Source organism: Pogona vitticeps, chromosome 2 (assembly GCF_051106095.1).
Source record: "Pogona vitticeps strain Pit_001003342236 chromosome 2, PviZW2.1, whole genome shotgun sequence".
Taxonomy (NCBI): domain Eukaryota; kingdom Metazoa; phylum Chordata; class Lepidosauria; order Squamata; family Agamidae; genus Pogona; species Pogona vitticeps.
The window spans coordinates 35,282,097-35,295,095 of record NC_135784.1 but is presented as its reverse complement, the minus strand read 5'-3'; the positions used below and the strand labels follow the sequence as shown (position 1 = coordinate 35,295,095).

General features: G+C 43.0%; 2 protein-coding genes across 6 annotated transcripts in view; both read left to right on the top strand.

Moving 5' to 3' along the window:
- Positions 1 to 6,845, top strand: part of ARIH2 (ariadne RBR E3 ubiquitin protein ligase 2) — a 34,971-nt gene extending 28,126 nt beyond the window's left edge. For all 5 annotated transcript variants that reach the window (XM_072989311.2, XM_072989308.2, XM_078388805.1 and 2 more), the window contains 2 exons: positions 1,130 to 1,213; positions 2,649 to 6,845. In XM_072989311.2, the coding sequence (XP_072845412.1) occupies positions 1,130 to 1,213; positions 2,649 to 2,720 (156 nt within the window). In that variant the 3' untranslated portion in view covers positions 2,721 to 6,845. The remainder of the gene's footprint in view (positions 1 to 1,129; positions 1,214 to 2,648) is intronic.
- A 777-nt stretch (positions 6,846 to 7,622) lies between these two features.
- The window catches only part of P4HTM (prolyl 4-hydroxylase, transmembrane), a 41,946-nt gene continuing 36,569 nt past the window's right edge, over positions 7,623 to 12,999 (top strand). Inside the window, exons 1-2 of the mRNA XM_020795464.3 lie at positions 7,623 to 9,174; positions 11,351 to 11,432. Coding sequence (XP_020651123.1) covers positions 8,857 to 9,174; positions 11,351 to 11,432 — 400 coding nt within the window. The 5' untranslated portion in view covers positions 7,623 to 8,856. The remainder of the gene's footprint in view (positions 9,175 to 11,350; positions 11,433 to 12,999) is intronic.

The window sequence follows — 12,999 nt, the reverse complement described above, 5'->3', positions numbered from 1 at the left end:
CCTAAGTCTATGGTAGAATTCACCTGATGAAGGTAAGGAGGTCACAACCTGTGTTGGCCCATCCTCAGAGCTGGGTTAGAAGACCACATTCAAGTCATGAAAATCTCCAAGAAAAGAATTCTATGTAATAGTAAAACACAAGTGGCTGGAATTCTGTTTATATAAGTTTCACCATGTAAGGCTGATGATGTCAGCAGCAGGGATAATTTTTTTCCTACAAGACACCCAGAGGTCCAGTCTGATCCCTTTCATTGTTAGGAACCCATGAGGGCCACATGATGGGAGGAGGAAGTTTTTAATTATGGAAAATCACCAATGCCAGTAAATGTATTATTTAAAATATTTTTACCTTGCTTTTCTCCTTAAAAAGGACACGGGGCGGCTTACAATATTAAAAGACAATATTTAAAAGCTGAAACCAGTGAGTGTACAAATATTTAAAAGTATCAAACAAGTACCAAACTAAAAATAATAAACAAAATCAGCACCAAAAACAGATTCAAAAGCAACCAGGCACCTCAGTCTATTTAAAAACCCATCTCAGATAGCCAGTCACTAAAGGGAAAGCCTGTCTGAGGAGAAAGGTCTTTATCCACTTGTGGAAGAACAGCAAAGGTGGGGGCCAGCTTGGCCTCTTGCAGGAGGGAGTTCCGGAGTGTGGGTGTAATGATAAAGAAAGCCCTCTATCATGGCCCCACCAAACACATCTGTGAAGGTGGTGGGGCTGAGAGAAAGGCCTCCCCTCATTATCTTAACAGCTGAGCAGGCTCATAAAGGGAGATGCAGTCCTTAGACCCCAGCCATTAGGTTTTATAGGTTAAAACCAACTTTTTGTGCCCAGAACTGGATCAGCAACCAGTGCTGTAACACAAGAGTTATGAGATCCCTGTGACCAGCCCCAGTTAGCAGTCTGGCTGCAGCGGTTTGAACCTGCTGAAGTTTGGACTCAGTGAAGTCATCCTGATGCTGGCACATTCGTGAAGTACAGTTTAAATATGTTTTATACATCAATTTCCATCCAATACGCTCAGAGCAGCAGATCCAGGATGGGCTAAGAAGCACTCCTTCCCCTATGTTTTTCATTCTGCTTTGCATGTTGTCAGGTTTTTTTGTTTTTTGTTTTTTTCAGTTTGAATACCAGCAGGCTCAGCTGGAAGCAGAAATTGAAAATCTCTCATGGAAAGTGGAAAGAGCCGACAGTTATGACAGAGGAGTGAGTAACAAGCTTTGCCCAATCTCCTACCGTGTTGTTAATGAGCTCACTTTCTATAAAGGAGAGCTTGAGGAGGCTTGATGACTGTTCCTATGAAGTACTCACTTTGACACCTTCAACTTTTCATAGTTAGCAGAAACATGCCTTGCGTTTCAGGTATTGATCCTGGAAAGCACAATGCTAAAAATACAATCTGTGTTACTTTTTTGTTTGAATCAGAGATGAATTTTAAGCTTCACCAGCTACGGATCCTTGCAGAACAGAAACAGGAATCTTACAGGATCCCAGTGACCATTTTTTGCTGTTCCCAATAATTTGCAATATACTGTTTCAACTCAACAGGGGCCTATTTTAAGGTTTAAAACAGAAAAAATGTAACTGGTAAACTACAGCCAGTTGTTAAAAAATGTTTTTTAAGGTCTAACATAGTAGGTGGGGTGAGCGAGCTGTACTACTGTGATTTCATCCTTAAAGGGCTGTGGGAACACAAGTTGCATTTTGGGACAAAACCATGTTTTGCTGTTAGGAGCTTTGATGGAGACTGGCTCAGTTGAGGGGGCAAACTGGGATTTGCCCACGTCTGCTATTTTGCCCATCACAACTATGGAAGCTTGGTATCCATCTTTAAGATGGCATATTCATCACTTGGTATCATTACTTGAAGACGTATTGGATTCAGTATGTGAGAAATCACTAGCTAGGTTCTTGACATGTGCACATTTGTGTTGGACTACAGCTCCCAGAATTCCGCAGGTACTACCTTCCAGAATTCTGTTGGGCAATTCTAGAAGTTGCAGTCCACAACACAAATGTGCACATATCTAGCTGGTTCCCTAAACTAAACTCCACCCTCTCATGCATGGATTTTGATGGGGAAATTGCTTCAGATGGAGTTGTGATCAGAATCATAACTATGTCTGTGTAGTCCATGTATTAGTGCATAATAATGTCCCCTTGGTGGCGCTGCGTAGTGGCACTGCAGGCCAAACTGCAGAAGCCTGTGCTGCAGGGTCAGAAGACCAGCAGTCGTAAGATCGAATCCACGTGACGGAGTGAGCGCCCATTGCTTGTCCCAGCACCGACCAACCTAGCGGTTCGAAAGCATGCAAATGCAAGTAGATTAATAGGGACCACCTCAGTGGGAAGGTAACAGCGTTCCATGTCTGAGTCTCACTGGCCATGTGACCACGGAAGATTGTCTTCGGACAAAAATGCTGGCTCTATGGCTTGGAAACGGGGATGAGCACCGCCCCCTGGAGTCGAACACGACTGGACAAAAATTGTCAAGGGGTACTTTTACCTTTTAAATGTCCACTTTTGATTCTTGAGGTTCTCCCCATCTGATGTGCTGATTTAGTCTGGCATCAGCCAGTTTTTCTGTTCACTCAATGTAGAGATGAACCTGATTTTGTCGTTTCTTTCTCTCTTTGCTGAGGACTTGGAGAATCAGATGCACATAGCTGAACAGAGGAGGAGGACCCTGCTGAAAGACTTCCATGACACATAAAGTAACAGGAGTTAGTCCAGGTGCAGGGGTAAGAGCAAAGAGCAAGACGGCGGGGACAGCGGCAATGGAAGCAACATGAGAAACTGGCCACCCATCGCCCCCTCTCACAGAGAAGGGCTGAGGACAACACTTCACCCTCCCCATGCAATCCAGAAACGAGCTAGCACCACAGTTTAGTCTTCTGTTTTTTTCTTCTCTCTTTCCGCTTTTCATTTTTGCCGGGCTTAAGAGGCTGGAGTTCAGATTGGCACCTTTTCCTGTGACTTTTTCCTCCCCAGCTCTTGGATTGTTCTGGGAGGGAGTTCTGGTTTTTTTTCCCCTGAATGGCTTTTAATAGTATTAGATCATTACAAACTTGTGTAATTTTCAACGGTTGTACAATTATACAAAAGAAACCTTAGAATAACATAACCCCCCCTTTTTAAAAAATAAATCGAAATTGGAGTGTGTTTCCTTTTTAATAAGCTGCTTGCAAACTTAGTGGCTGCTTCTCTTCTTTTCTTCTACTTCCCCTAAACCCTCTTTGCACTGAAGGTTATGAAACAGTCCAGTTGTCTGTTCGCACCCCTTACGTGCACTTTTTTATGTATTGCTTGCCCTGTGACTGTGCGAGATGAACAGTGCCTAGGCCAAGGGACATCAGCAGTGGCCAGGATCAGCATATTGCTGTTCTGCTCTTCTCCAGCTCTGCAGCAGCAGGAGGGCAAAGCTTGAGGCAGCATGGGAAATGGCTCCATTCCTACTGTTCCATCAGCTTGAGCCGATCTCCTGCATGGATTTGTTGCTTTCCTTTGTTTCTTTTGGAATCTTCTCTTCTGCCAGAAATAAAATACTTGAATAGTTATGTGGGTACAACCTCACTTCTTGGTAGCAAGACTACAGGATTTGTATCTTTGCGAGGAGGTTATAGAATGAGCCACGTTCCGTCCACGCCTTGCTTTATCTGTGGAACTCAGTCATGCACAACCTTTGCATGGCTGTAAGGCAGTACATCAAGTTCATTCCTCCTTGTTTGGGCAAGGCTAGCCTTCCCTGCTGTGTATTGAGGGAAAGCTGTTGCACTTATCACAATGCTTGATTAAAAAAAAAACCTGGCAGCTTAAGAGAAGACCTTGGAAACAAGTTCCAATGGTAAATGTGTACCACTCTCCTAGAAACTACTCTAGCATTGGCTGAAAAGCAGCCAGTAGATTTGAGGAAAGTAGTACACATTTAACCTTAATGTTCATAATGGCTTATTATTGGCAAGGGGCTTGACACTAGTTTTGATGGCAGATTTTCTGCCATTTATGCTAGAGGATATCTGAACAACTGATGTACAGACACTGCCATGTTAGCTATGTGAGGAATATACCTGATTATGTTAATCATCTGCTTGGAGGAAGAGAGATCCATTGCCTTTCTCCTGAACTTGTTTTGATTGCAGATTTGAAACGGGAACATCCTTGCCACTTTATTTACAAAAAAAAAGTTGCACTGAGCTTTCCTTTGTGCATTTTTGGATTTGGGTAAGAAGGCTTGATTAGGATCATTATTTTCTACTTTTTCTCCCTGCCTTTGTGGTCTTTTAGTGGGAACTATTTTATCAGTGATTGACCTTTATTTCCTAGCTCATCTGCCATGCCACCCGCTTCTCCCTTCAGCTGCTGCTACTACTACCTCAGGCACTCCAACGGAAAATATTATAACCACCATTTGCTTGCTATGTGTCCTATATGATTGTCTCCATATCCTGTGGTCTATTAACCGCAGATTTAACAAGTAGGGAAGAAGTTAGTAGGCTAAGTTTAATTGCCTAAAAGAAGAGGAGAGACTTCTTCCCCCTTCATTTCTCTTGCTTCCTGGCTCCATTCATTCTTCCCCACTCTATTAGTCTTTTATAGTTCTCTTGTAGCTGATACAGCATGATGACCTCATCAGCCTTGCTCCTTTAACCCATGTCTATCTGATGTAAGCAGAGATCATGTGATTGTGTTCTTTTGACTATAGATGTTTCAATTTCTGCATGAAGTCCACATCTGGGCCTTGATATATAGAAAGAGCCAACATTGTTTGGCAAGTACAAAAAAGTTCAGCTTGTGTGTGACTTTAATTATCTACAGGATACATTAGCATTCATTCTGTCATTCTTTTGATGAGGTGTAGTACATGAAGTGCAAGCACAGGATTATTTAGTTGACCCAGCTGCAGTTGGATAAAGATCAACCTCTGAATAGGGAGAAGTAATTTCTGCTGTTAAAACACTTACCTGACTTCCTTGCTTGCGTACATGATGTGCAGTCTTTGAAGGAGTTGATTTTAACTTAAAATTAGGCTGAGCTGTCTGGCTTGTTGAATTTACTGAATTCAGGAATACATGTACGGAACTGTCCACTGCAAAAGGGAGAGATGTGTGACTTGCACTACATCTAACAAAACACTTCTGAGCTGGTTGAATGTGATGGCAGCATCCTTACAACCTCCAATGCCAAACTGAGTTTCTAAGCTTGTAGCCTCCATGATTTAGCAATCAGATCAAACAGCTGGCATCACATTATAGACTGCATAAGATAGTATTGTATCACTTAGGGCTCCTTCTAGCATTGTGCAAGTGGACTGCCTTGCCTTCTTCTCCCTCACAACTTCCCACCTACCACCAAATTTGCTTGGAAGGATTTCCATTTGGGGAATGTTGAGGGGCTGTGGTGGCTCAGGGTTTTCATTCTATTCCATTGTTAGATGGATACAATTGGATTTCACCATAATAACTGCAGCCAGTTTTTGAACTGGTGACATTCATCTGTTTCCCAGAGTTTATGGATCTGTAGAATATTTCTCTTTTTTTTGTTTCTTCCATATTCTGCAAGTGCATAATGCTCAGGCATTGCTCCAGAGGGTTTTTTGTCTTGTTTTTTTTTTAACTGATGGGAATAGGCTGTGCTCTAGGAACACATACTGGTTTCATGCTGGAAAAATACAGTGGTGTTTTTATTCACCATAGTGATGGTCCCAGAATAAAAAGTACGCCTTCTTTTCTTAAATCCCTGCATGCCAGAGCAAGCTGTTTGGGGTTAGCAAGTCTGTGGTAAGAACTGATGGCATCTGAACTCCGTGTATAGGAGCGGGTGAATATATGGTCTTCCAGATGTTGAATGGCAACACCCTTCATCGCTCTCTCTTTGCTGTTCTAGGGCTGATGGGAGTTGTAATCCAATAACTTTGTAGAGTGCCACATGTTCCCCAGCCCTGGTTGTTGTATTAAACTCCCCCCATTTCAGGTTAACATCCTTTACTGGGAGCTCACGTCTTCCTCTTTTTCTGCAAGATTTGAGCCTGAGCCAACCTGGCAGCTATTTTCATCCTTCACTCTGCTTTTTTTTTAAATTTTGGCTTGGCTCACCTTTATCTCCAATAATGCTTATTTTATTTTAATAAAACATCTAGTATTACCTGTCTCTGTTCTCTTAGAAAGAGATACAGAACAGCAAAGGCAATATTTTTGCACCTACTCCTGATTGTGAATACTATAGATATTCAAGTTATGCCAGGTTTTCCTGGCCAGGAGAATTCTGTAACTCAAAAAGCTTGCACGCAGGTATCGAGATTGTACAATTAGGAGAGAGACCCTCTAATCAGGTTTTTTTTTATGTTTTGGTTTTGTTTGGTGGTCTTCGAGCACTCCTTACTTTGTAGCAGCAGCCAGGAGTTTTTCTGTCGACAACCTGAAACTGAGTGTCATCTTCGTGCCATGCTCCTGCTACAGGAAAAAACAGAGACTCTATCCCTATCGCTGCACTGTCTCAATTCATTTAAAGCTTTTTTTAAAAAAATCAGTTTCATTTCTTAATAGCTTTTTCTAAGAAAACTCCTACATGCTCACTCAAGTCTGGACTGTTCCAAGTTTTCAGGTAGTAGCTTCTGCTATGGGAGCTTTTTTTAAATTACGCAGAGTGCTACATTATCATGGCTGCCTTTGCTCTGTCCCTCACTGCAGTATGGGGAGGGAGGAAGCAATCTCAAGAAACTGCCAACACTTTTCCCGCATTAGATTGGGAAGGGACAAAGGGCAAAAAAAAAAAAAAACCTTTGAAGTTTCCCTTCCTGAAATTGTTTATTTGAAATAAATTGTGAATTTCTAATTTTAAAGATGTGTTTTGTCTTTATTCTATTCTTGTTGATAAAACTGTTAAGAAAAATGAATGGGGTGTGGGCAAGAAAATTTCTTCAGGTTAGCATACATCTGATGAGTGGAATTAAGTTTTTTTAAATGAAATCTGTTTCACCTGCAAACAATCTGCATTTTTAGCTGTGCCATGATTGTGTGCTCTACCTCTTAGCTGTTATATTGCTCCATGTGTATATAATCCACCCTGGAAACGTTAGTTATTGGGTGGATTATAAATATAAATTAATTTTGTGAAAAATAATAACTCTTTCAAAGCAGTTGCTTTGGAAATAATCTGTCTACAAATCTTGTCCTTTCATATATAGACCCAGTTTTGGACAGTGAAACTATGCATCTAAGCTCTCTTGATATTTATCTGCTCCTTTTTTCTTGCATTTTTTTTTTTTTTGCTTATACTGCCTCTTAATCCCATGTACTTCAAGATCCCATATCTTAACTTTCTCTTTTTTTCTTTTTTTCTTTTTCTTTTTTTTAAGGCTTGATCAGAAAATGGGAGTTGGTAAACTGTGGAGCACAAATTTAGTGGTAGGCTCCCAGAAAGTTAAGAGAAGGAATCACAAGCATAGAAAGTTGGGCAAAACTTGGCTTCCCAAGGTGCAAAAAAATTGAATGTTAGCTTAGGGACGTGGTGGCGCTGTGGGCTAAACCACAGAAGCCTGTGCTGCAGGGTCAGAAGCCCAGCAGTTGTAAGATTGAATCCACGCAACGGAGTGAGCTCCCGTCGCTTTGTCCCAGCTCCTTGCCAACCTAGCAGTTTAAAAGCATGCAAATGTGAGTAGATAAATAGGTACCACCTCAGTGGGAAGGTAAAAACAGCATTCCCTAGTCACACTAGCCACGTGACAACGGAAACTTGTCTTCGGACAAGCGTTGGCTCTACGACTTGAAAACAGGATGAGCACCACCCCCTAAAGTCGGACACGACTGGACTGAAAATGTCAAGGGGAACCTTTACCTTTTTTACACTCTTTTACTCAACTTTCCATGTGGCCATGGAAAGGGGGGAGGTTGAACTGGAAAAACCATTCTATATCTCACATACCTTGAAAACCATATTAGGGTCACTGCAAGCTGGTTGTAACTTGAAGACACACAATATACTATACACACAATTTGGGTTTTTATTTACCAGCTCAAGGTGTGTTTAAGGCAGACGCCCAACATGCTAGACTACTCGCTGATTCTTAACCTTGGGTTACTCAGGAGTTTTGGACTGCAACTCTCAGAAGCCTTCACCACCAACTGTGCTGGCTGGGGTTTCTGGGAGTTGCAGTTCAAAAACATCCGAATAACAAAGGTTAAGAACCACTGGACTACATGAATGTCAAAAGTACATTATGTTGAAAGGGAAATCCATGATTTTCAATTCTAATTGTACTGTATTTGGACCCTGCACATGGGTAGGGAAGGTCCCAGTCTGAGATCCCAGAGTGCTGTAATGCACATTGCTTTGATGCGGTGCATCCATTGAAAGTGACCGTCTAATCAATTAGGTGCTCCAAGAATCCTCCCACCCACTGCTTATAAACCAACTACGTTCCTAACCTCCCTTTGCCCTTATTAAATATGGCTCCTCCCAGAAAGCATGCGCAGGAGGCTAGTGGATGCCCTCTCTCACAATGGCTTCCCCCTACCGTGCCATGGGGAGGGGGAATTGCCAGGATCCCAAAGTGTTTGCTTTCCCCAGCCTCCAGGCAAAGTACGGTTAGAACATTTGTCAAATGGGAAGCTGGCCGGCTTGTCTTTTCTCTTCTCTCCTTCCTTACTCCCCTCGCGCCCGTCGACCCGTTTCCTCTCTTTCCCGCTAAGGCGACTCTCTCTCTCCCCCCCCCCTCTGCGTGATGACGCAACGAGAGTCCCCCTGCGGCGCGTGAAGTGCATTCCGAGGGACGTCTAGGCGCGCGCGCGGTTCGCGGGGCGGTTGCCGTGGTAACGGCCCGTCGCTTAAGGCCGAACCGGGCCGGGCCTAGGATGGCTGCCGCGGCCGGGGCAGCTGTCGCTGCGGCCACGGCAGGACAGGACGACGACGACGGCCCGTCGCTGCCGGGGCCTTCTTTAGGGCGGCGAGCCGTCTGCTCCCGACCGTACTTCGTGGTGCTGATGGTTTTCGCGCATCTCTACGTGCTCAACGTGTTGGGCTTGCTCCTCTTCGTGCACATCAGCTCCGATGACGGCGGAGACCCCGAGGCGGGGAAAGAGACCCCGAGCCCCGCTCAGGAACCGCTGGCGGTGCCCTATCCTCCGGGCAGCTCTTACCCTCACGCCCTGCCTCGCTTGGAGGGCATCAAGGCAAGCACGCGTCGGGGAGAAGAGCCCAGAAGAGCAGGGCAAACCGCCCAGCCCTCCCCCCCTCCCCCTTTCTTTTCTTCCCCGCTCCCCCGAAAAGATAAAAGGTGGCAGCTAAGCTGACCCTTTGCATGTGCATAAAGGCTCCTGGATCGCCTTTACCCAGAGTTTTTGGACTTTTTTTGGGGGGGGAAGTTGTGAGAACGGCGATGTCTCCCGCCGTCCCCCTCCCTGAGGCTTGCGACTCCCTTCTCTTCTAGCCGCGCTTCGAGAGCAGCCCTGAGGGGGGGCGACGACGTGACGAGGTGGCGAGAGCCTTTTCCCAAAACTTGCCCCGCCGTCGCTAGCTTCCCTTCAAACGAGAGGTGCTCTTAATTGTACACACGGCAGAACCCTTTCCCCGCTTACAAATAAAATGGTTTATGCTCTCCAAAGGGTTTTAAGTGCAGGTAGTCCCGTGCTTGGGATTTTTCTGCAGGAGGGTCCGGCCCCTGCAAATACCCTGTCCCGATAAAAATCTTCTCCTATGCTCTATTTGTTAAAAAAAAGAGAGAGGAAAGTGTGGTTTGAGTAAATTGGATGCTTAAGATAATGTGGGCTGCTTCCAGATAAGATTTTTATCTTACAAGTGTTGCGCCTCAGTCATAGAATTCAATACCAACTTGTACAGTATTTGTAATCTTTGTATATTTCCCTGGTTTATTTATTTATTTATTTAACTTATATGCCGCCCCCTCTACCCAAAGTTCTCTGGGCGGCTTACAGCAATTAAAATTCAATTAAAATACAATAAAGGATAAAATGATTAAAATACAATTAAAATTGCCATCAGGACCCACAGTTGATGTTATTTCAATTAAAATCTTCTTTGTTTCCCCCCCCCTTTTTCGTTCATTAAGAAAATATGAAAAAGGTGCATAGTGTCTTTTGACTGGTAGTGCTGGTGCACCCCTGGTCTCTATGCAAACACACTCCTGGCCTCAGTGGTGGCCAGAAGTGTATTTGGGCGGCTAAAACTAGTGCCAATTGCACCTATTCCTGGTGATGTCTGACTTGGTTACAGTGACACCTCTTAGTTACATCCCAACTTGATTACTGTAAAGAAGCTTCAGCTAGTTCAAAATTGTGCAGCCAAATTGCCGACCAGAGCAACACTGGGGCATATTTTTGGGGTAGGGCTTATATTACGAGCATTCTGAAAAATCATACTAGGGCTTATCAGGGAAACAGGGCAGTTATAGGGAGAATGTAACTCCATTTCTTATAACTGCCATGACTACTGGTCTGTTTCTGAGCACAAGTCAGAGTGCTGGTCATGACTTACAAAGCTCTACGACTGGAGCCCAGACTGTCTGAAAGACCATATCATCCCATATGAGCCTACCTGGGCACTGATATCAACTGGAGGGTCCCTTTGTACAGGACCTGCGAGAGGCCTTCTTGGTGACTATGCCCAGATTCTGGAACTCCTTGCCAAAAGAGGCCAGTTTGGCCTGCTTCCTTCCAGCAGACAAAAAAATTTATTGAGGCAATTTTGGAAATTAACTCTCTCATAATATGCTGGCCCTCTTTTAAGGACAAACGTGTATTAGTATTTTTATTAAATAATTTAAAGTATATCTGTTTTAATATTACTATTAGAATGAATTTAATCTTACTTAACATTTGTAATTCTAGTGTATTTTAAATTTCTACAGGTTTTTAACTGTTCTATAAACTGCCCTAAGTCCCAGTTCCAGAAGCAAGGTGACAAAGAAAGAAAGAAAGAAAGAAAGAAAGAAAGAAAGAAAGAAAGAAAGAAAGAAAGAAAGAAAGAAAGAAAGAAAGAACAGTATATCTCATTTAAGTTGGAACTACATAAGGGAGCTTTGTGCTGTTTGGGGTCTCAGAGTTTGCCATGCCATTCTTCAAGATGATGTTTTTTAGTATGAGCTTGAAAACATTGCATCTCTGGAATGCTAGAAGCAAATAGTACTGGCCTGTCCAGAAAAATTAGTTCTGAAATTTAGTTTAAACTGAATGATGGGTGGAGCTTTCTAGGTGGACCAGAACCACAGTATTTGAACTCTAAATTTCTTCAGCAGTTCTTGGATACACAAGATAGCTATTCGATATAGTGAGGCTGTCTGTGCTTAGTACTGTATATACGGTAGTTAATTCATTTTACCTTCTTTTCTAGGTTGGCCATAAACAGAAGGTAGAGCTGGTTCCTAACAAAGTCCATTTTATGAAAACACTCAGCTTGAAACCACTTCTTTTTGGTAAGAAATGGAGGCTACTGGAAATACATCTGTGTCATGTTGTGAACACCAGGTCTGTTAAAAAGGCAGAGAATCAGGCACATCAGATATCCTAAGTTGGCTATCTTATTCTTATTAAATAATCTTTTATTTCTTTGGTGATAGAAATTCTATCCCATTCATCAAAGTTGTTACTTCCTTAATTTCCACTCACATCCTGACATCTTTGATCCCAGTAGTCTGTGGCCTTTTCAGATTCAGGATCCATCGTGAACCTCAGCACAACACATGATCTCTTTCTATTTGTTAAAAAGCTATGTATGCCAGTCTTTCATCTCCTCTCTTTAGCACAACCAGATCCAAATAAGATCAGGACTGTTGTCCTTTTAAGCACTTTGAGGGGGAAAATTTAAATCTGCATCTATTTTTATTTTTACTGTGTATTGTGATTGTAAGCTGCCTTGAACACCACCTAGTAGTTGAAATGTGGTGTATAAATATAATAAATAATAATAAAAATGTTGTTCGTTTGTCAATTGGATAAAATGAAATGAAATGAGACAAGAGTAATAGAGGAATGCGTGTAGTATTTCCTGCTCAGTGATATTCCCTAGAAATAATGAATCATTCCAATCTGTGTTCTTTTTGAGAAGGGTTGCGAGACAAAGGAAACTTTTATGTGAAATGTATTTGATCCACATGCGGTCTAGTTTGATCTGTTGTAGATGAATGCTTTACTTCTACAGCAGGGGTTCCCAACCTTTTTGCCTCCATGGATCAGTTTAGTGTGCGGGGTGTGTGTGTGCCATGGATGCATGGGATTGGCCGTGGGAGGGGCTGTATGGGCATGGGAGGGGGCATGCATGCGTGGGAGGGGTGTGCATGAGTCTGCACATGTGGGGGGGGGCAGAAGATTTGTCTCCACGGCTCAATCCTGGCAAGGCCACGGACTGGGACCAGTTTGCGGACTGGGGGTTGGGAACCCCTGTTCTACAGGATACATCAAGGAAGAAAGAGTAATATTGTAACCAGGGATTGACAGATATCAGCTAGGTTTTGTAGGCAAACATAATCTCTGAGAGACTAATAAGAATACTGTATACTAAAAGTATCTCTGATCACAACTGAGATGTTTTTTTGTTTCCACTAAGCAAGTGAAGCCTTAGTGGAACACTGTCTCTCGCTTGCTCATGCACAGCATAGTCCAGAATTTGAGAGAAAAAGTAGAGATGGCAAGGCTTCTCTCTGCCAATTGCTTGCACTTTTGTTTTAAAGAATAACCTATTCCCTGCACAGAGATGGGAACATTGTGTCTCTTGCTGAAACAACAACAAAAGTGCTAGTTTTTCCCAATTCCAGTGCAAAAAGTCTTTCCTCACCCCAACTTCCAACTTCTTCCCAACCCTTAATGAAACAGGCCATTTCTTTGTGCTCGGCACCTAAATGGGCCTTAATCTGGACCTGAGCGTAGCTCAGTAGGAACCTATGTTGAAGACCAAGGCTTAAAAACCAATTAATAATCTGTCTGCAGATTTTAGGTTTCTTCCGGTCTTGGCATATAAACTCTGTAGTTTATATTCTCACCGTT